Source organism: Etheostoma cragini, chromosome 11 (assembly GCF_013103735.1).
Source record: "Etheostoma cragini isolate CJK2018 chromosome 11, CSU_Ecrag_1.0, whole genome shotgun sequence".
Taxonomy (NCBI): Eukaryota; Metazoa; Chordata; class Actinopteri; order Perciformes; family Percidae; genus Etheostoma; species Etheostoma cragini.
In genome coordinates, this window is record NC_048417.1 from 13,723,149 (window position 1) to 13,746,090 (window position 22,942).

The window sequence follows — 22,942 nt, forward strand, 5'->3', positions numbered from 1 at the left end:
AAACCCAGAGATTTCCCTGTCCCTCCACCTTCTTTGCATTATAAGAACACCACACTACTTCCTGATTGGCAGTAAATGTAAACAAAAGGTAATTTTAAGCTACTGAAACTAATGAACAAAAATGTCTGTTTTTATTGAATGCATTTGAAACAGCGTTCAGTATGGATCAGTCAGACTTTCCTTAAAAAAAAACTATCACATTACCTTTCCATCTTATTTCAGACAAAAGATGTCAACGTTGATTTTAGAAACCATCATGTGCAATTGGTATTTAGCATAATTAAATGTAAAAGTGAGGACTGTGCATCATAGATTTTGTCTCGTAGACGAGTAAAATGCTCTTACTAAGCTATTTCTCTATCAACAATGGGTGTTATTCTTGTAGTGAGCTGTAAGTGATTATATGTTTATGTACAGTATGTGACTGTAGTGGAGGCCAGAGTGAAATGACTGTGTACTGTAGGTGGTTGGTGTCCTTGTAAAAGGGTGTCAGGGGAACTGTCAGGATGCACAAAGCTTCCCCCCCCCCCCCCCCCCCCCCCCCCCCCCCCCCATGGCATGTGGCAGAGATCCCTCCCATGGGCTGTCAGAGCCAGGGCCTCCACACTTATCAACCCATCCATTGTGAAATCAGCCGCCCTGGCCAACCATAGCCATGCAAAATACACCCCCTGCATTAAACACAATTTCAATCATCCTCAACCATCTTCCTCTGCTTCCCTCACTCACCTCCCTCGCCCCTCTCACTCGGCCTCTCCTCTCTCTTATAGCGTATGAACAGTTGTTACCGTCAGGTAGCTCAAAATGCAAATTGGGAACAAATGGATCCACTTGAACAGTCTTAATTACATGATATGTATTCCATGAATCACAAATGGTATAGTCCTGAAGATTCAGCAGTACAATATGGTGTCCCTTTAATAATTGATTTGAAAATAATGCCACATAAAAAAAGAATCACATCACGCCTTCTACACTAGCTGCATATCAACCTAAGTCACAGGCTGTGCACACCAGTAAGCATGCACAGGTGGGAATAAAGACAAGAACCTTTTCTCTGGATGTGAAGTCGACAGTCAGATTCTTTAGGACCAAGCGCTCACTGGCACTGTAAGAGAAGTTGACTCTGTCAAAAGTGATGGAGCCTGCCTCGGGCCAATCATGCGGAGGTTGTTTGTCCGTCTCCCAGGGTGCTTCACTCTCCAGCTCGGCATACTCAACCACTCTCTCCACTGATGTCATCTGCAGGCAATGTTTTTCACAGAACATGTAAAAGTACAGAATTCTACTGTGACAGATTTCGGATTTATGCATTTTGCTCTTTTGATCACGTGAAACAATTGAAAATGACAGAACTTCAGCTTTAGTAAGCGTAAAATTATGTTGAACATAAAACAGCAAACATGACACGTCCTACTAGTATTTATTATACTAACCAGTGAATTAGCAGTCAATTTGTGTTTTAACCACTATACATTACACCCCCAACAGGCGTGTCAGACACCGCCTACCAAGAGCCTGGGTCTGTTCAAGGTTTCTTCATAAAAGGTTTTTTTTTCCTTGCCACTGTTGCATTAAATGCTTGCCTCTTGTGGAAATTATTAGAATTGTTGGGTCCTTGTAAGTTTTAGAGTGTGTTCTAGACTTACTCTATCTGTAAAGTGTCTTAAGATAACTCTAGTTATAAATTGATACTATAAATAAAATTGAATGGAACTTCCTTAAAGTTGTCGTTAGTGTCTCTGTCTTCTTACTACTGGTGCTACTGTGACACAGAACATGCATTTAGTTAACTTCTGTACAGTCACACTTTAGTTTGACTTTAAATAACGTGCCCTTAAGTCATTCAAATTTCTATTTCTATTTCTTTCAGCTACCAGTGCTGAGGTGGGGTGCTGCTGCTGGTTACTGGAACATCTTGACAGGGAAAAAGATGTGCCCACCAATGAAGAGCTATTAAATACAGGAAGTGGCAAATCAGATTGTACCAACCACATTATGGGGCTATTGGATTTCTAGTTCACATATTTTTTATTATTTTTGTATAAGACTATATTAGTGTGTTGATACTAAGTTAAGTTCTGTTAGTTAACCTATTTTATGTGCACATAACTTTGTTAATTATTTTGTGAATTGTTTGCTTCATTTTCGGTAAATAAAAGCCTCTTTCATGCATAGGTAAGTAGGTAGTAAGTTTTCAAATGTAAATGTTCTCACCATGTTCTCAATCTCTGCACTCTGTCTGACTCCCCACTGGAACATGCCTGTCAGTGTCATTGAATAAGATAAAGCCAGACCCACTGCACCTGGTTCCAGTCCTGTAATGTTACAAAAAAAAATAAACATATGGTGCAGAGTCATGAGTTTATTGCATGGTGTCACTAATAAAGTCTTTGATGTCAATAATGTGTCACATGTTTTATCCAAATCCCATACAGTACCAGCCCCCAGGTAAAGGCACCCAAAAGCAGTGATGGTGACAAAAATCGAGCAAATTCCATCAAGACGTACAGCAAACCAGCGAGAAGTAGTCAGGAACAGGAACCAAGCCTCTGTTAATAAATACACAGTTACGTTTATACATGTAATCTCTACTGTCTAAATATTACTGACATTAACAAGATAACATTAGTCTAAATGGCTTTGTATGTGAGTGATATAAAGTTAATATCCTTAACTGAAAATATATCTTTTTAAAGCTCACCTGAGTGAAGATCTTGATATCCATCAAACATTTGCTGAAACCTCTGCTGAACCTTGAAAGCCCGGATGGTGCTCAAGCCTTGGAGAGAGGAAGATAGGTGGGAGAAAACCGGACTCCGAGCTAAACGGAAAAAAATATTTACAGTATATGCACCACATCTGTTAGCAAACATGCATCTGTAAAATCCATTCCATCAATACATTCAACAATGACATTTTTCAACAGAAATGCATTACTTATAGTATACGTTCCAAGGCATTTTTTTGGCCAACAGTCAGCCGTCAGGTTAGTGTGTCAGGGCCCTTAGACTTTTAGATTATGTGTTTTTAAATACACTGTTTTTAAGTAAGTCATGATCTACTTGATGTTTGGGGGTTTTCTTCTCAATAGGTTAAATTTCGGAAGGCATCCACAAAAAAATGTGATGTGGTAATTGATAGTGAACTATTGAAATTCTGATGCCAAAAAGTTCGATTTAGGGAAAGGTTGCAATTGAGTGGTCTTTTGTTTCTATTTGTTAGGCTTACAAAACCAGAAACAAAACCTAAATCTTTCTTCTAGCCTTTATACTACAACATTTGTTCTTTGAGATGATGGAACCTGTTCAATGTGCATTTGGGCTCTCATCCCAGAATAAAAAAAAAGATGAACTAAAGCATTCAGTGGCCTAGTCAGGCCCACTTGGCATTTTTCCCCATTGTGTGTGATGTCATGAACTCCCGCCTCGTAAGGAAACTGCGTGTGGCCAAGCCATAGGCCATCGCCACCTTTAGCCTTTATGATTATGACCATGGCTTTTTTTCAATTGTCTATTAGCATTCCTGTGGTCTGCTTTTGTCTCTCACCACAAATGAACACGCTCACCCCACCACCCAAATAAAATAAAAATTACTGGTAGACTCTAGGCGTTTTATGTCTCTGGAGGTCTGCAGGAAGTAGCATCGCAGAAACAGGAAGACAGCAAGAAGTGGAGCAACAGGAATAAGGATCCAGGGGATGATGACGGCAGCTACTGCGATCACTCCTATGACTTGGAGAAATACCTGGGACAGATAGAGAAATCAAGTCAAAAGCTCCACTGCTACTGTGTGGGCTACCACCAGGGCAGTGAGGCCTATTTCTTGAGGCTAAACAAGAGGAACTATTTCAGCTGTATTTGTTTGAGACCATTACAGACCTACAGAAAGGTAACAGCAGGTTGTGGGACTTAGGTTATGTGACTCACAGTGTGAAAGGAAACCGACCACAGTGCTAATTCTCACTTAGTAGCAGGTGAGAATTTACCACTTGGCCACTGCAGCTCATATCCCTGGCTCCCCTGGGCTTTCCCTTCAACACTTCTGGCCTGTAAGCTGCCCTGGCAGAGCAGCCAGCCAACAGGCACAGCCACAGTGACTGGCAGAGGGCTCTGGGAACCACACTGTGGGTTTATGATACATCACACTCAGACCACACAACCCTCAACAACACTGTGACTCATCACCCGTGTTAATGGCTCTGTGACACATCTAGACCAGGATACCAGAGCTGCCTAAACAGGATTGGAGGCAATGAGTCTGACAACACCACTGTGTTTAGAATCGGGTAAAGTATCATTGTGGTTAAATAAAATGCTTTCACCATTTCACATCTGTGGTAGTTATTATGTATTCAAGTTATGCCTTTTAAACTTCTTCGATTTTTCATTTTTTTTATTTCTACTTTTATTTAAATAGAGTGCAGTGGTACAATTTTACATTTTATGTTGAACTTTTTACGTTGAACGTTTTATACTGCTTTATACTTCTACTTCACTAGAATTCAGAGGGAACAATTGTCATTTTTTTTAAATTCCACAACATTTGGTTGTTACTTTTCAGAGAAACTTTATTAAAAAACACATGGACAAGTTTATTAAATACAGCACATTGCTAAAGATTAAAGCAGTGGTTCCCAACTTAGTTTGTTACTCCTGACAAAGAAAAGCAGTTGATATGTTTCAGATGTCTGTGAGGAGAGACATGTCCTTACCAACATTTTGAGTGCTTCCATTTAAATAACTGCTTGGGGTTCACAGAAAAGTACCAAAAAATGAATATAATGCATGCAGCAGATCTTAGTTTTTTCTTCTTTCCTACAGCTGTTATCTCATGACCCCTAAGCTAACTTTTAATGGAGTGTGCGGCATGATATTGATACTTTCAATCAAGTAAATAGTGTGAATACTTCTTCCACCACTGAATACTGTTTCTTCTTCTGAAAGGTATACTGTGTTACACATTTCATATTTGATTGATAGATGATAAACTGAAACCTTAAACCCTGAAATTAGACTTATCCAAAGAAATGAATCCTATGACGTGGAGATTAGGATCGTACTGTTACCTTCAGTGGTCTCAGACTAGCCCAGAGAGATGAAAATTTAATTTAGCACCTTAATTACGGATGTTATCTGCCACTTAAGCACACATTTAAGCATGATCACTTTTAGTGTAGTTTCATGATGAAAAGCTACACAATTCCATTTGCAGTTCAGATAAGAGGGTATTACTAGTCTAACCATTGCTGTAGTGGAGCCCACGCAATCAAACAGTGAGTGGAAGCTACTGAGCACAACTGATCCCAAGAATTTCACAGTACATAAGTTTCAATCTTAGCCTTGATGGAAGGCTACCAGACTGCAAAGTGAGATGGTGGCACACAAGCCATTACTGCATGTTATCCAGCCTTCCCCTAAGGGGATGAAGCTTTAACTGAACAAATGTCTTATCAAATATACTGTTTTTCTTTCACCCTCCTGCTGCTGATTGGAGACACAGCGACAACCCTCATTCATGTCTGCCGATTGGTTTATTTAAATTCTAATTGGGCCCATTTCAGTCAGGGGCCACGAAGGTCCAGGACAGGCTTATCTGACAGTGGGGTCATCAGAAGCGACAGAGGAGGAACAGGAACAATTAGATAGGAGTCTTGCCTCCTCCTGCTCCCTAGGGCCCGCTGTCGCCAAGCCAATGTTTGATGTGATCCATTTGCGTGGTCTGGCGCTTATCATGTCAGCATCAGGAACACCGTGGCCCCCCACCCACACTACACACAGATGACTCAGATAAGTGATCCTACAAGCACACACCTCACCCCCTCGGACCACATCCATATCTCCTATGAAACCACACAGGAACAGAAAACTCCCAAAGCCACATCCCGCTGCACATAAAAGTGGATAAAAGGATGAAAGGTTTTGTAAACAAACAGTTTAAATAAAGAATTACCGCTAATTGCTCTTTAGCAAGAAAAGAAAGCTACCGCACGCATGTGATTCAGTCATTCAGGCAAACTGGGCGCACTGCTGTGTCCAAAGACCATTGAGATCTGTGCTGACCCTTATTGCTTTATTTTCTCAATGATTCTATCAGCTCTTTGATGTCTAAATAAATGCAGAAAATTGAAGTTAATTGCTGTATTTGTGCTCAGCAATGATAGCGACTGTTGTTCCGCAGCAGAAAATAAACACTTGCCTTTAATTAAATATCCCTCCGGACATAAAGAATCAGTATGCTTTTTACAACCCCCTTTTCATCCTCCCTTTATTTACTGACAGTGTGCAATTTTTTGCCACTGGGAAAAAAAGTGCAAACAAAACAGGAAATGAGTGGAAAGCATGGCAAACAAATTTCCTCAAAAGAAGTCCTCTGTCATCGCTGGAATTTTTTTTCACTCCACACTTTTCCTTGACAGAGGGGCACAATAAGTTGCAAGGGTCAGTGGTACTGAAACAAAACAGGGCTGTTCCACTCAGGATCTGGAACAATGGAAGTGACCCAATCCATTCTACTCTGTCTTTGGCTTTATTTTAGCATTAAATGCCCAGATGCTATGGCCTTTCTTTGGGAGAAATGACTATGGACACCTCTTTCACATTTTCCCTTTCTGGGCCATTTTCACTTCATAAAGCTGCAGTCAATGTGTTTTGTGTGTGGTGAGGAGGGTCTGACACATACTATGGTGGTCTCAGTCACTGTCTACATTGGAGGCTCAAGTAGTCCTAGGATTAGGCCTTTGTGTGTTGTGAAAAGGTAAAAGAAGTCACTTATTTGGGCTCAGTCAAGCTGCAGATTTCCAAGCCCATTTTGGAAATAAGAGAAAGGCTTTGAAATGCGGTCTCTCTCACTCTCTCTCTCTCTCTCTCTCTCTACTATAAATCACTTGTGTCCAGCAAATTCATTCACTCAGTCATTGCTCCTTTCACTTTCACTTGTAAACAATACAAAAACATTTTCAAATGTGTAAGAAAACAGCATTTCACAAATACAAAAGTAACTCACAGAAAGCAGAGGAATGCATTATCTTTCGTCATATTGACTCTTTGTTATCTAAGTTCCCAGACTCAAAGGACCCCGAGCCTGGCCTGTATGTCTGAGTCAGAGCAGCTAAGGTGCTGGACCGCATCATCATGGGAGACCACACATACACACAGTGAAATAAAAGCTTTTGCTGGGCAATGCTCGCCATCGAATGACCATGTGTGGTATTGCTAAGTGGCCAGTTAGGCACACCCATAAGCACACACACAATGCTGTTTTCTGGCTGAAATGTTTTAATGGCTGTTTATTTTTACATTCATTTGAAAAATCTTTAGGCACTTTGTTGTGTCACTGGTATTTTTTTTTCACCTTATACAAGAAGACAATGGCACTGTCATTAAAACAATGCTCAAGAGGGATTTATGGCAAAGCCTTAATATTTCCACGCAGGACCATCTCTTGTGTTTCTCAGTATAACCTGTGGAACGCCTGGAGCCAGTGCATTCTTCACTTATTCTGTCACCAGTGTGGTAAAGAAGGAGAGAAAGCCAGTGAAATCCCATCCTTTAGCACTCACGGTTACGTCAGCAGTTCTTATATACCACAAAGCCACTGAGAGGCCTGACACACAATGTGCCACAATATACAGACTCACAAAACGATCCACCCTCCAGTGTTTTTAGACAATAGCCATCTTTGCTGTGTGTTTGTATGTGTATTCTGTGCTGGGTTTCTGTCTGCTTACCACACACATGCACCCGTTTCTCACACCCATGCACCCTTTTTTCACACTGACTCCAAACTACTTTCTCTTCCTCCATGTTTTACTGCTGTAATCTACAATTCATGAGCCAGTGTTTATGCATGTTTATATGCCATTATAATTGGTGAGACCAGGCTAAGTCACATATGAATGAGACCTATGAATGTAGCTATGGACCTGACAGTTAGTGGTGTGATTTGCTCAAGAGTCTTCACACAAAATCTTTCACTGAAAGACCTTTGTACTCACCCCTTATTGTCTTGCCCTCCTCCTCTGCCCCCTGTGTGAAAATAGAGGCAACCCAGGATTTAAAGGTCAAGTCTACACAAAAGCAGACAGTCTCCGAAGCCTGAGGTGATTTTAATTGACATTTCTGTCTTTGTCCCCTGACCATAAAGAAAGAAGAGAAAGAGCCTTTTCCAAAATACACTAAATTACTACTTGATGAGAACTGCAAAGAAAAATAGGGGTCTGGGGTATAACCAGGTTTCCCCAGCTTGAGGGAATCCCCTTGTTAGGTGGGTTTGGGGGCAGTGAAGAGAGGCTGTGAAGTGCTTACTCCACCATAAAGGCAGAGGCTCTGGTGCAAATCCCCGCACAGAAGCGGCCTCTCCCCATAGAAAGAGATAAACCAGTTAGGGCATTGTTTATGAAGTTTCACTTTATTCCCCACTGACAACCATTTAAACAATGACTATGGGGAAACGTCCCTCCACGAATGAACAACAATAGTCCGGATCAGCAGCTTTTCTGCACGGCTAATACTTTCATAAAAAGAGTGAAAAACGTCCTTCCTGAAAGCATTAAAGACTGCTTCATGAACGACACCTGCAAACAAGAGCAGAAAGCAGCACAAACAAAAGTGTTCTGTCCAAAGGATGCCACCTTTGTCCACTATCACAATCACATCCCACTTTCTCCTGTAGCGAACAACCATTAGAAATCATGTGCACATAATACAGCCAGTCGATGATATAGCTAGTCTTATTTTGACAGTTTGCTCTAGAGTTATTAAAAGATATTGTTCACTAGAATACAGACACATTAAACAGTATTGTTTCTTGTATTCCATGATAGTAGCCTAGTGGTAATAAGTAATATGGTGGACTAGAAAAGTCATACATTGAGTATACATGTGCATTATAAGACTGTTATAAGTTATGAAGTCCACTTTCACTGGTTTCAGTTGGACCTATGTGCCTTCTACAAACTTATTATTTTACTCCAGCCATTATTCACCTTATTATCAAAATGAGGGAAACTATGGCAGACAAAAAGGCTTTGTGCATATGATCCTTTGTGCTTTCAGCATTTAAGATGGCTTTTGTCTACTGTGAGATGGGTATCTGCCACAAACATCACTCAGGCATTGTGGAGGGGGGATTCGTTTTCAGCACGGCTTTGTTCCATTCTTTAACCCTAACCAAAGAGCCACGCCTGCTCCTCTACCTCGAATTGTGCAGCGAACATTCCCTTCTTTGTGGTGCTAGGTGCATGAGCTGGCTCATCTCTGCAGGCTTTCTTGGGAGATGGCTGTCATGGTGGCATGGTGGCATTTGGTAACCTAACCTGGTTATGCACCAGGGTGGCCCTTGGCTACCAGGCCTAAGACTGTAAAGCATTAGGTGAATTGCCTTATGAGTGGCAAGTCCCGCTCTGGATCTGTTCCAACTGACCTGTCCCCTTTTCCTCTCTACCATGCTTCCAGCTCCACTTCTTTAACTCATCGTACGCATGCTGCTCACACTTCTTCTCTTTGCCACTCAGCGAATTGTCCTTGTCACCCCCTCCTCACCTCCTTACTGTTTTCCTCCAAATCATCCCCATCATCCTGTGGCCTTTATTTCCTCTCTGGTACCTTTCTCTCTTTCCCAATCACTTGTTCCAAACACATTCTCTGAAGATGCCGCTTCTGTTGTGTCACACAGAGGGAACCACGCCCTCAGCCTATGTGCACACTTTTATTAAATCTGTGCAGGCGCTGGGCCGCGCTGGCGGGTAATCCTACAGTAATTGTTTTCAGATTAGGGGACCCGGACCACAAAGCAGGTTTAGCCAGGCATGAAATGGCCTTCCCATGCTGCAGCGCCAGCAACCAAACCTGCCGAGGTGAGACTCACCTGGATAAAGTCCACAAACGTCCATGGGAGCAGAGAGTCCAGGTAACCTATGTCCTTTGAAAACCTGTTGAGGATTCTTCCTGGGAAACAACACAAAAGCACAGATTAGATTAAATTAGAGTAGATATACTGTATGTTAGATAGAATCACGCAATTGAAAGCAAAATATATTCTTAATGGTTAGAAAGGTGTCAAGTGTATTATTTGTCCAATCAGAAGTAATATATTAAGATGAAAGGAAACAAGATTATATAATGTGTAATTGTATAGTTCAAGAGAACACCTGGAGTATTAATTGGATTTAGAATAACATCATCTAAGTCAAATGCAATACATGTTCTTTATCATTAGCTAATCTGAATCCATAAAATCAATATTTAGTTTGTTTCAATTTCCTTCAGTCTCACTAGACTATTGAGCAACTGTTACCAAAGTCCCCTCCAATTAAATCGAAAAGAACTTATACACCGTCTGAAAAAAAAACACAAAAACACAAGCTTATCTAGATTAAACATGAATCATTATTTGTGTAGCATTTCATAAAGACTGCCCTACTCTTGTCTGAATACATGAGAGAAGCTTTTGTTTGGAAACAAAAGGGCAACAGAAGCTGCGTACCTGCCTTTATGCTCTGACTGGCAGTGTCAGTGACGTTAATTGAGTTGCCTCCAATCTGCTCAGGTGTTCATTATTTTTGGCGGATGCTCTGCGCAGGTGATGTGGCCGCCCTTTTATGTGATTCTTTAGTAACTTTGCTCCCCTATTCTGATCCCACAACACATAAGATTACACTCCAGCTGCTTTCACACATGGTTTACTGCAGGGTCAGTGATAGCAAATTCCCACACTTCACTACCTAAAGGCAGACAAGACAGAAAGGATTTCTCTATTTCTATCCTTGAATGAAACCCTCTGACTCTCAGAGGCAGACAAACAAAGTACCACAACAGTGCCAGCATTGCCACTACATGAACTGGGCTCAAGTCAAAAGACACAAACAAGCTGTACTGTAGATCTTTTGTGAGTAGTCTACATTGTATATTCCCTGTCAAAGCGTCTCCAAATTGATGTCATAATATTTAATACTGTACTTAAGCAACCCATTGTCTCTCACGGTGACACTAAGCGAAAAATAATATCTGTCAGAGGCAAATGTAAATAAAGCAGCACACACAGTATTTAGGATACAACCCCTGATAGAGTGAAACTAACCTCACAAGCATGCAGATGAGTTTATTTGAGCTCATAGAATAGGCCATAAATAAGGGTGGGACTTGGTATGGGATTGAGAGGAAACAGCTGAGCGGCACATTAGGAGAATGTGGCAGTAGTGGCGTGGCGGAGCTGACCTAAAAGTTGCCTCCCAGTCAGTCGTACGGAGGTGGGCCCTGTAATCACCTCTCTCCACAGCAATAAGCAGCTTACAGCTTTATCCAAAATGCCGCTCGCGCCTAAAACATGCATGCAGACGAGGCCGGGCTCCCCATAACAGCCATTGCATAAACCCAGCCAGAGCATTATTCCCCGCAACAATCCAGCAATGCTCCAAATCAGTACTGATTCAAAGTCAAGTGGCGTAAGCATGTTGTACACTTGGAGGCAGACTAATCTTATTCACAGTGCGAGTGCCCCTTTAGCATACAGACATCCCCAGGGGAGGGTTCGTGCAAGGGGGTAAAGCTGCTACTATACTAGTGTAGAATATAGCTGCTTTAGTCTGGGAATGGGGGGAGTTCTTGACAAACTGTGTTTGCAGAAGATACAATAATATTTTATGTAATTTTACTGTCTAAGCCATAGATGACCTAAATTCATGCATATCTGACAAACAATGCCAATAAAAAAAGGATAGGTTTCTCTCGGTTACATCATACCATGGTTAGAGGGTGTTCGAGCAGAGAACATCAGCCAGCTATCAGCTGTTTGACAAGCAGCTCAGTCAACAGAGAGTTTCAGAGGGGATGAAGTAAAGACCCTTCTCGATCCTGCGCAGACTATAGAGGGGATACATTACAGTGGAGCAGTTACACAAAGACATTCACTGCATGGAAATGCCTATGAGGTAAGATCGGCATGGGACAATGACTTCAATCACTATGGGTGGTTGTCAACAATATCACCTATTGTGTAGAGAGGGGTATAGACATTTCAGGATATCAGCAGCATTAGTATCAAACAATTTCTCATGGATTAAGACTCCAGGGGTGATTTGCACTATTTTTAAGGCTCAGGAAATATCAAGCCCTTCCAACTGAGGTGGCACCTTAGGTGGAGATATAAGTTGAGCAAGGCCCCCAATCACACTTAAAGAAGTGGAACAGTGGGGTCCGGCTAGAGCGGGGCGTGTGGCAAATCGCTGTTCCCTGTAAACATCAAGATAAGGGGACGACTCAGAGACGCTCCATGTGTGGGCCCCAGTGCAGTTGGAGGGGCCTTTCAGTCAGGGAAGTGAGATAATGAAGGAAAACTGGGGAGGGGGCTGCCAAGGCTGGAGGTGGCACAGCTCACCTGCACTTCCATGAAGGGCCTCGGGGCCTGGGGCAGCCTCCCACCGCTGGCGCCTTGCTGCCAATACTAATACATTCTAAATCCATTCTCTTCGCTCACACCGACAGGCTCCTGCAATCTCCTCTGCTTCCCTTTCATGCAATTAAATAGTGGAAGTGCCGAGCGAGGGGGAGCCCTATCAGTCATACTGCACACACACACACGGCTCCATCTCCACATTCAATTTACACACCTCGATATCATCATCCTCTCTGCAGTATTTCCTCCACTTTGCTCTTAACACTCTTGCATCCCAGACCTGAAATACAGACATTCAAAACATTGCCTCTGTAGACACAATTAGAATCTCACATCACTGACTACAGAAGATCCAATGTTCCCTGCGTCAACAGCAACTGAGTGACACCTAGCACTGAGATGGCCCACTATGCCGACGTGAAAGGACGACGGTAGAAATGTGTGTGTGTGTGTGTGTGTGTGTGTGTGTGTGTGTTGACTGAAACTCCACTTCTTGACTGTGCTGATGAGCTGAAGCCCTGGCCTGCAGTCTCTGAGGGGATTAGCCCACTCAATGACACTAAATTACAGGGATCAACATCAGCTCAACACATCCACCGCTGTCTGTGCTGCTCTAACTGGATCACATTTGGATGAACAGCTGTAATAAGATTGTACATACTGCTAAAATTGAGCAATATGAATATATTAAGTTACATAAATGAATATAGTAAAGGAAATAGCAGTATGTAGCGTTATCAACATCATCTGTATTTCTTCTTATCAAATAGTATTGTTACAAAATATAAAAGGTTTTCATCACCAAAAGCCCCAACTTGGAAATCAACTATTTCCACACAGCACAAAAGATAACACAGGCACATTCAGTGACTGATACAGACGAGTTACAATGCCTCTCCATCAAAAATAATTCACCACTGCTGACTCAATTGTTATAAACCACATTCACAGAATAACAAATAGGACCTTTGTGCAGTGACGCTTGAAATGGTAACCTTTAACTCCGTGGACAGCTATCAAACAGCTATGGGCCGGTTCAGCAGCAGCGTACCTATCACTTACACGTGTAAACACTTGTCAAATCCTTAACAACACATCAGCACACAGTTACAAATTACTCACACTTATTGCATGAGAGTAGTGGATGTGTGGAAGCAGTTGTGGTGAAAGTGGCAGTTATTGTATAAAGGGGAGAGGGGGGGGGAGCAAAACATTAAGAAAGAGAAGAGAGTAAGACACAACCAACAGAGCTGACAGCAGTTTTTGTCCTGGTCTTTTCTGTTTGGTTTCACTCACGTGAATGAATCAAAAATAATACAGACCAGCAGAAAAAAATTTGAAAAAAATGAAAATGGGTGAAACTTATTTATATTGTTAAAAAATGTCATCGTCATGCTTAATTTACTGTTGACTGGACTAAGGACAACAGAAACTCACTCTCTGGGACAGTTGTCTGTAAATCCAGTCAGCCACACTGCTGTTTGCCAACCTAAATGCCAAGCTGCAATGACTGGACTGGTTCTACAATGGTTACTGATAGCAGCACAACAGCAATCAGATAGCAGTGTCTTTTAAGCCTCTCCTTTGCTGCGCTATTAAACAGATTATTACATTATTCAAAGTGTTTGTCCTCCTCCCCTGTGTAGATTACCAAGCAAGGCACACCCAGATAAGCTGCCAGGTAGTCCAATACGTAACAGCAGCAGTAGAAACAAAAGCCAAAGATTAAGACCTGTGGTGTTTGCTCCAAACACAGCTTTGCAAAGGAAAAGCTTTGTCGCTGCACCCACTTCTAATACCAGATGAAACCGCAAGCTCCTAAACACCCTCAAATCATATTTAGACTTGTGTTATTAGCTTATTATGACTCATTATACAGATACAAGTTTCCTTCTTGGTAAGATTTCCCACCCGAGCTGATTGTGCTGTACATGCATGTCACTATGAAGAGATCAGGCTGAGTAATTCTCTGCTGACAGGTGAACAATTAAAGTTATCAAAGTGGGCCACTCGACTGTTGACTTTGGATATAAAATGAAATGTTTTAGTGACATTATTTCACCTAATTAAAAGAGGTTTTTGAATGAATACCACAAAGTCATAGATAAAATAACAAGAAGAGCAAAACATTTTTCAAACGTTTTAAACAAATATTAAAAGACTAAAATATTAATAATAAAAGGTGGTGCAAAACACGCATGAAGAAAAAAACAGCAGCCCTCCTTAAGTAAAGTCAAACGAATTTGGAGTGTTTGCACACTTTTTAAAATCGTGTCCATCTGCCCACTCCATTGACCCAGCAGATACACCCTATAAAGCTAATGAAATAATCTAAAATTTCTGATACAGCGCGCAAGATAAATATGTCTGTATTTACAAAGCTCTATAGTCCAAACAACACTGTCCAAGATCTAGTGCAAACAATATTTATTCAATATGATTGTTTGCTTTTTGTTCAAACTCACAATAAAAAAAGATAGGACTCTCTTTGCTAATTTTTAAATACATCATGGCTACATGTTGAGCCATATCACAAGGCCTTTTGACTGAATTGGCCTCTTGGTTACACAGGCTTTACTTCCCACCAGCGACTTTTGTGATGCCAGTTTATTCACAATCAGATATTAGACCCCATACATCCCACAAAAAGAAAACCATCTATGAGTTTGTGTGACTGAAAGTACAGTTTTTTAAATTACAGTAAATATTAGATCTTCTGATTCATATTTATTAATTATCAATTCCATTAAAGAAATTACATAAACATTTCCATTATATGTTAATAATATGAAATCCTTGAATACAATTATTTACAGTTTTATATGAAAAAGGGTAGCATTTGAAAATATAAGATTTTTTAAATGATATATTTTATATCATTTACTAACTAATAACTGACTGTTGGAGTTTAAAGGCAAGTATATGGCTGTTTGTAAAGTGGCTCGAAACATGACTAAGTAAGTAACAGTCTGCTCTCTAGTGGTGAGATATTGCATCTCACCCACTAGAGCTTCTACAGCAGGTCCCACTGGATGTTAACATCTCATAATCCCCATTCATCATTCTTTTACCACCTTGTTCATGTTATGAATACATTAGTAGTTCTCTAAATGACAATTTGAGAAGGAAGTGAGCCACTTACCAATTGGATTGATATTGAAAAAGTGTACAGGGGTCCGGAGGATGGCATCAAACATGCTGTTGTGTAGGGTTTGGGCCGAGCTCACCAGGACCCTAAAGAAGACCAAGCTGCGAAGGAAGCCAAACACTACTGAAGATGCTGTTAAACCTGACCAAAGCAGATAGAAAAAAATCCATCAGCACAATACAATGCTATCCTTGTAGTCAGCAATGCATTTAAGGTTCCAGTATTAAGCATGCTGAATGTCAGAAAATATCAGTCAGATATATTCTACTTATGTTTTTCCTTCAACGGTGATTTTTTTTTTGTCTTGAATGCTGATCTATCACTTTGAATACAAAAGCCTGAAAGAGGGAAGAGGCTGGGAGTCACCGGGAGACAATCAGAGCAATCCAACAGCAGAGAACAAGAAAGGCACTGCTATCTCCCGGTACAGCTGAGGCCCTTGTACACATACAGTACACTGGGCCTTGAAGGCCTTGGGCCACAGCCAGAGAACTGTGGATCTGTTCACTGAATGGCTGGCGTATTCAGAGCCTCAACAGTACACAAAAAAGCAATGTGCGCATAGTGAGCTTCACCTGCGTAAACACCTAGGTACAGGTCAAGGTCCAGCTGCCGAGGGAAGCTGCCATTGAGGTGCTCTGTCACATTGATGTGCTTCTGTTCAGAGGCCCTGCAAGTCAGTGACAAAAGAACCAAAAATCCACAAGGACAAATAAACACAACAAAGAAAGATCGCTGCAACACAAAGGCACTACACAGAATACAATCTTCCTGTCCTGAAATACAAGGTCAGTTTTAACAAGTGACAGGTGATGCCAAAAAAAATGTTTGGTTCAGTTGTCTTCTATTAAATAATCAACCATTTCCTCTCTCAGAAAATCAGTCAGTCTGGCTTGTAACACTTGCTATTTGCAATTTTTGCAAGCATTCATGCTATTTTACAAGGAATGAGAGAAACAAAATCTTACCAGCAAGCAAGCCACCAGTCTTGTAGAACAAAGGTGATCTAAACAAGCAAACACACAAACAAATTAAATATAAACAATTCAATTCCTAACATCTTTCAATTTTGTCTCAAATTCCCTGGAGAGAAATATATTGTATTTTTCCAAAATTGAAAGAAAACACACACCATATTAATTAAAGAAGTGACTCACATGTGCTAGGGCATTGAGTAAAATGAGGACCAAGAGGACCAGGAAGTTGGCGCCTGCCCTGAAATATTTCACATACAAACGCAGGCCCACGTTTCCTTCTGAGCGGCTTTCCTCCTCCATTGGTTGCACTGCCTACAAATAGACACTAGTGTCAATGCCAGCCATCCACCAACACTTCAGATCAGGCAGAAAGAGCAGCAGGGGAAATGTGAGTACCTTCTGCCCTCTAGTGGCTTGTAGAATCCACAGAAGCCTTTCCCCACACTTATATGCTTAAAGCTTGATGAAAACCACATTTTCCAATTATAGCCAAGTTGTAGTAATTTGATGTTTCAAATATACCTACCATTGTAAGTGGCTCTGCGCCATCAGTCAAAGAGTACAGAGAAGAGGACAGGGAGGACATAGAGGACATTGCGTTGTCAGAGTGTGTATGAGGGAAGTGGGAGACAGTCCCAGGGAAGGGGGTCGCGCCCTGCTTCTCGCCCTCCTGGCCCTCCTCCTCCTCCTTAAGCAGGGTGGCAAAGTCAAGTCCAGAGCTCTGCATCTCACTGTAGGTCCCCCGTGCAATCATCTGACCCTGGCAATGACAGCAAAGACATGCAGTTAAGAGCACAAGAAGTCACACACAGTCCTGGAAATTTCAGCATCTGTAAATGACATGATATATGAGCCCCTGTTAATATTACTAAAAAAAAAAAACATGCAATGTAAGTTTGTTTGCCTATGAATGTAACTTTTAAACTCTTACAGAAAGGAACACACACCCATATTCCTCAAATGTGTTACCACTGCACAATATATACGCATATTTATTTTGTTACTGATTGAAGCCGTGGCAAAAGTTGCTAATCAACAATATTATTCAATTTTATAATGTTTTTTTTTTGTCAAGAGTCAAAAAAGACCAAACCAGAGCTAAAATGGACTTTAATCATCAAGCAGTTAGACACTCTGTTCCAACAAGATGAAAATGAGCCAAGAGTGTAAGCACTGTATGATTTAGCAATCCCACCCAATTGTCAGCTTGTTCTTTAGTTATTCTGCCACCTATTGGCTAATCTGGTTGGGGACTGCTCATTGCTATGGTCCTAGGTCACTTACTGCTGTTAAGCATGACTCTGCATGTCCTATACAAACCAATGGTTTGTCTGACCAATAAAGGAGTAGGAGACAGGCATTGTTTTCTTTTGGCCATGAAACTGAGTTGTCATTGGAATGCACTTATAGCTGTGAATCCAAGTTGACAGCTGATGTCCTCAGGTAACTAAAAACTTTTTAAAGCAACCTTGAAGTCTACAGGGGGTGACTGATACTAAAAAGATACATTTTGGGTGTAGTGTCCCTGAATGTTACTGAGCTGAGAAACACAATGAAATTAGTCATATTCCTAAGTGATACTATAGGACAGCAAATGCCATTTTTACACCATATAACGCATGTGATCATGACTAAAACTTTTTGAATAGCAAACATACGTGTTAGATGGATGTCATGAATCATCATAAACAGTAAGAGCTCTTGGGTTGGCTTATTTGATGCACTTACATTCTGTTTAATTAACACCTGAGCACTTTCTTTACATGTAAACTCTTAGAAACACACACCTGTTTTAAGACGACAATTTGATCTGCAGCCTTCAGATATTGGATTTGATGAGTGACCAGGATACGAGGCTTCTTCCTCAAAAGTCCACAAATGCACCTGAAGGAAATGCTTTTTTTTTTAAACAGAAATAAATACCTTCTAACACATTTTCACCACCTGATAATAACACCTGATTAACTGATATGTACTTACCTCTGGGGTTCTCCATTGACAAAAATGGGGAGATGTTAGTAACAAAACTTACTCTTCAAAGAGTTGCCTTCCCACCTCGGCATCCACAGCACTGAGAGGGTCATCCAGCAAGTAGATATCTGCATCCTGATACACTGCTCTAAAAGATACAGAAAAACATGGAGGTTATCTTGGTCACTGACACAAATGAAATGTGCATTGATGTAGTTATCTAGCACACCTTGCTAAGCTGACCCTTGCCTTCTGTCCTCCACTTAGGTTGGCCCCTTTGTCCCCAACTATTGCCAAGTCACCACCTGGCAATAGGTCCATGTCCTGAATAGGGTCCAAATGAAACCCTTACCAATCATTCACATTTAAACTGAACTCACTACAAGCTAAACTTGTCTAATACCTAGACTAAAGAAAATGTAAATGCAGTGGGGCATTCCATAATCAACAGTGATACTCACTCTCTTGAGGGCGCAGGCTCTCAGAACTCTATCATACTTCTGGGGGTTGAGCTCTTTGCCAAAAAGGATGTTGCTCCGAATGGTACCAGGTAAAATCCAGGGCAGCTGAGAAGTATAAGTCAGCTCTCCTTTGACCTTGACCACACCACTTTCCTGACTCAGTTCTCCCAGGATGGCACTGAGGAGCGAGGACTGGCATGCACAAACACAGGACAAAAAACAAGATTACAAGAACAAATTTGGCATTGTTGGTGGCTTAAAATCACTTTCTTGCCGAGTAAGATGAGAAGATAAATACCACTGGAACTGGAGGTAGCCTTGTTAGTTAGCATAAAGTTCTTCACAAAGAGATATAATGGGCTAGCACATAACTCCCAGTAAAACACACATTGTCATTTCTGTTTGTGAATGAATTAAGAACTTAAAAGAACAAAGAACTTAAATAGGAAGCTTTAGAGGCGCTGGTAAGGTGTATTTTTGAATGTATGAGAGCCAGGGTAGCTGTTTCCCCCTGCTTCCAGTCTTTATGCTAAGCAAAGATAGACTAAGCCAATTGTCTCCCGACTCTAGCTCCATACCTACCAGACAACCAAGAGGAAGATATTTATCTTCTTACCTAACTCTTGGTAAGAAAGTAATTAAGTATATTTTCCAAAAGACAATAAGTAATGGCATTTCAGCTAACCAAAAGAATGACTTTAATGAGAAATGCTAACTCTACTATCTTAAAATAACACATACAATATTGTATGGCAAAATTAAGCTATCTTTGTATAACCAGTGCCTTTTTATATGGCATTCAAAACTAAAAACTCAGGACTGACTTAACACTTTACTGCTAATACAATTGATAATATTATATCATTAACATTTTTTAGTTACTTAACATGTCCCAAGTTTATCATCATGTGTGTGCATGACTCTAAACCCAAGACTACAAAATAGACCTGACCTTTCCAGCCCCAACAGGTCCAATTACAACCAGGAGCTGCTCAGGCCTCACTGTAAAAGACACGTTCTGTAAAGTTGGAGCCTCTAGCATCTGAAAGACAAAGTAAATTAACTGAAACCCTGTCATGTAGTAACTATTCAGAAAGTCTGTTCATGTCCTCTTTACTTAAAAAGCTCAACATCAAATGTTTGTCCACGAGGATTCACAATCTCTATAGCGACATGCTCTATAAGGAGAAAGACCATGTCCACAGATAATTCTCACCTTATCCCAGTAGCATATTAAGTCCTGAATTTTCACCATACAGTCCTTCTCCGCCACAGGAAGCCCCAAATGCTGAGGAGCAACTTCATCCAGCAAAAGAAAATTCTTAGAAGGAGATTTACATTCAGAGTTTCAGTTTCCAGAGACAGTAATCAACACACACAAATATGGCCTGCCTGTGGGGTATTTACTTGAATCCTTCTAATGCTGATGAGAGACTCAGAGATCTTCTCTATGGCGTAGGGAAAGAAGAGTGTGATGGTGAGTCTGACCGCTCCATACAGGGAAACTGCCATAAACACTCTGCTAGCAGACAACTGGTTTCCTGTCAGCACATAGACACAGACGGTGATGAAGACGATAATCTTGTTGGCCACAAAAAATGATGCCATGTTCAGACCACGCAGGAAGGAGCTTTTCATGATCTTGGAGATTTCCATTCTGTACAATAACAACACATGTTGTCAGTAAACACTGTAGGTCTACGTGTATAGGAACATTATCGAATGTATGGCAGCAAACAGGGGCATTTTTTTTTACATGCTTGTAAATTAAAAGGACATAACACAAATGTGTTAATATATTTCAACAAAATTTGGTATAAGGAAAGGTAGGTTAGTTATTGGTGTACCTTCTGACCTCATTCACCAATGCAGCAAAAGGTTTTTCCCACCCATACATCTTTATAACGCGGATCCCAGAAATGACTTCATTCATTGTGCGTATCCGGTCATCTGTTAAGACTGCTGTTTCAGCCCTAAAACAACAGGCACACATTGAAGCAATGACCTGGCACCAGTGCAACACACACAAAATAAACTTAAAGTAAAGACAATTGTTTTCTATATTTGATCAATCTGGCTAATGACTACTAACCTGAGATTAGAGAACAGCTGTCCAAACATAGTCTGTACTGGCATCAGGAAGAAGAAGATAGCCATTCCCGCAAGGCATGATGGGCCAATCGCATACATCAACAAAAATATTACAATTGCTGCTTGTAGAGGACCAATCCACAAAAAGTGCAAATATAAGGTTACCTGTTACAAAACAATGAAGAGGGAAGAATTACTGAGGTGTGGTCTGTATTTTTGAATGAGTAAGTCACATGCAATATATGAATTTAAAGATAGACACATGAACTACTTTCATTTGATTACCTCATCAAATTTGTTGACATCATTGGATAAGAGGTTCACAATTTGTCCTGTGGTAGTTTTGGTAAATGCTTTGCTGTTAAGACAAAGAGCCTTTGCAGAACAAATATGTTAAATGAAGGCATACATGCATACAGATATATATACACATAGATGTGTAACAATGACTGACCTTCTGATAAATCATGTGGCACATGGCCACACGAATCTTCATGCCTGCCCTCTGGACGTTGTAGAAATAGAGATGATGAAGGACAGCCAGAACAATGGTTAACAAGGAGAAACCTCCAGCATAGCTGTAGGCCTCATAGACTGCAGCTGTGTTGGTGGGGTCAGAACTCTCAAAGTACTCAATTATCTTCCCAAGTAGCAACGGCTGAATGACTTTGATAATTTCCTGATAAAAAATGAAAATATTAATAGTTTATACAGCATTGTAGTCTGTAGACATTTGGTTTCGCTGTGAGATTGCACTGTACCTCTATAAAGATGTATATTCCAATGAGTGCGTATGATCTCCAATAGCACTGAACAAGAACTTTGGCAAGTCTGGGTGGGCACAGATCTTTTTCCGCCTGTTGAACCTCCCTGTTCCAGTACCTTTGAAAAGTGAAAAGAAAAGCACTGGTTAATCCCAGTCAGTAATGTACAATAATGCACGGTTACAGTGAACTGCTGCACTACAGAATGTTTCTGGAAAGAAATCACAAGGAATTCAGCTCCACATATTTCAAGCAAAATCATTCACTATTATTATCCCAGAAACCAAGAAAAAACAGAAACCAACACAATGATAGAGGGAAATGAACATTAATTCCTCCTTTTCATTTACCTTTTTTCTTGTGTTTTATACCTGTTTTTGGATAGACAAGTTGATTTTTCACTCACTGTTATATTTCTATTTGACCCTTCCCCCTGTAACAAATACTAATACTTAACACCATTTACTGTAAAATGCTCTAAATTCCACCAATACAATGATAGAAGGAAATGAGTATTGAACTAAATTAATAAGATACTTTATTCATTGTCTTACCATTGTAGCTCCTCTCCGAGTCTATCCGATGCGTCTTCTGGGAGAACTTTATACATGTCATCTTCCTCCAACTTCCTCTTGTACCCGATACTGAACAAGGGATTCAGCCAACTAGAGAGAAAGTACATCAAAGTACAGTATGTTCAGTAGTTGAAAATAGTTAGGGTTAGTGTAGAAATTATAAAAAACCTAGTTTGGCTTAATGAAAAAAAAAAATAAATAAAGGAGATTACAAGGCTTTCACCAGAAGACTACTGTTTGTAGAAGTAGTCCTCATGTACCATGTTTTGTTAAAGTATACTTAAAGTGAAATGGTCCATTCTTCAGAATAATATTACGCTACTGTTGTGCACTTCCACAACTTTTGTAATTTGTAATGTATAGGTTTAGGCCTTTTACTGTCTTGTTTTTTTACTTTAGCACTTTGTCTTTGTAAATGCTAAGAAAAGTGCCACACTTTTTCATGGTCCATGTTAGTCTAGAATCACACTGCATGACGGTCTGTTGTGATTTCAGACTGCAGGAATACATGTTTAGCTACCGAGGAGCCCTCTCCTCCGTATGGGACCAGTGTTGTTTATGT

At 40.7% G+C, this 22,942-nt stretch overlaps 1 protein-coding gene across 2 annotated transcripts in view; it reads right to left on the minus strand.

Annotated features, from left to right (window-relative positions):
• LOC117952962 (multidrug resistance-associated protein 4-like) overlaps positions 1-22,475 on the minus strand; it is a 33,765-nt gene extending 11,290 nt beyond the window's left edge. Inside the window, exons 1-24 of one of the 2 annotated variants that reach the window (XM_034885633.1) lie at positions 22,360-22,475; positions 21,803-21,923; positions 21,496-21,720; positions 21,327-21,416; positions 21,043-21,206; positions 20,798-20,923; positions 20,358-20,607; positions 20,167-20,271; positions 19,903-19,992; positions 18,951-19,142; positions 18,719-18,813; positions 18,551-18,637; positions 18,306-18,402; positions 17,045-17,278; positions 16,699-16,830; positions 16,510-16,547; positions 16,117-16,211; positions 15,536-15,682; positions 9,868-9,947; positions 3,597-3,747; positions 2,705-2,824; positions 2,442-2,552; positions 2,218-2,318; positions 1,051-1,242 (exon numbers count right to left, since the gene is read on the minus strand). In XM_034885633.1, the coding sequence (XP_034741524.1) occupies positions 1,051-1,242; positions 2,218-2,318; positions 2,442-2,552; positions 2,705-2,824; positions 3,597-3,747; positions 9,868-9,947; positions 15,536-15,682; positions 16,117-16,211; positions 16,510-16,547; positions 16,699-16,830; positions 17,045-17,278; positions 18,306-18,402; positions 18,551-18,637; positions 18,719-18,813; positions 18,951-19,142; positions 19,903-19,992; positions 20,167-20,271; positions 20,358-20,607; positions 20,798-20,923; positions 21,043-21,206; positions 21,327-21,416; positions 21,496-21,720; positions 21,803-21,923; positions 22,360-22,415 (3,099 nt within the window). In that variant the 5' untranslated portion in view covers positions 22,416-22,475. Of the gene's footprint in view, positions 1-1,050; positions 1,243-2,217; positions 2,319-2,441; positions 2,553-2,704; positions 2,825-3,596; positions 3,748-9,867; positions 9,948-15,535; positions 15,683-16,116; positions 16,212-16,509; positions 16,548-16,698; positions 16,831-17,044; positions 17,279-18,305; positions 18,403-18,550; positions 18,638-18,718; positions 18,814-18,950; positions 19,143-19,902; positions 19,993-20,166; positions 20,272-20,357; positions 20,608-20,797; positions 20,924-21,042; positions 21,207-21,326; positions 21,417-21,495; positions 21,721-21,802; positions 21,924-22,359 lie in introns of those variants that run through there. The other variant, XM_034885635.1, reaches the window with a different exon arrangement.
• Positions 22,476-22,942: the final 467 nt, after the last annotated feature.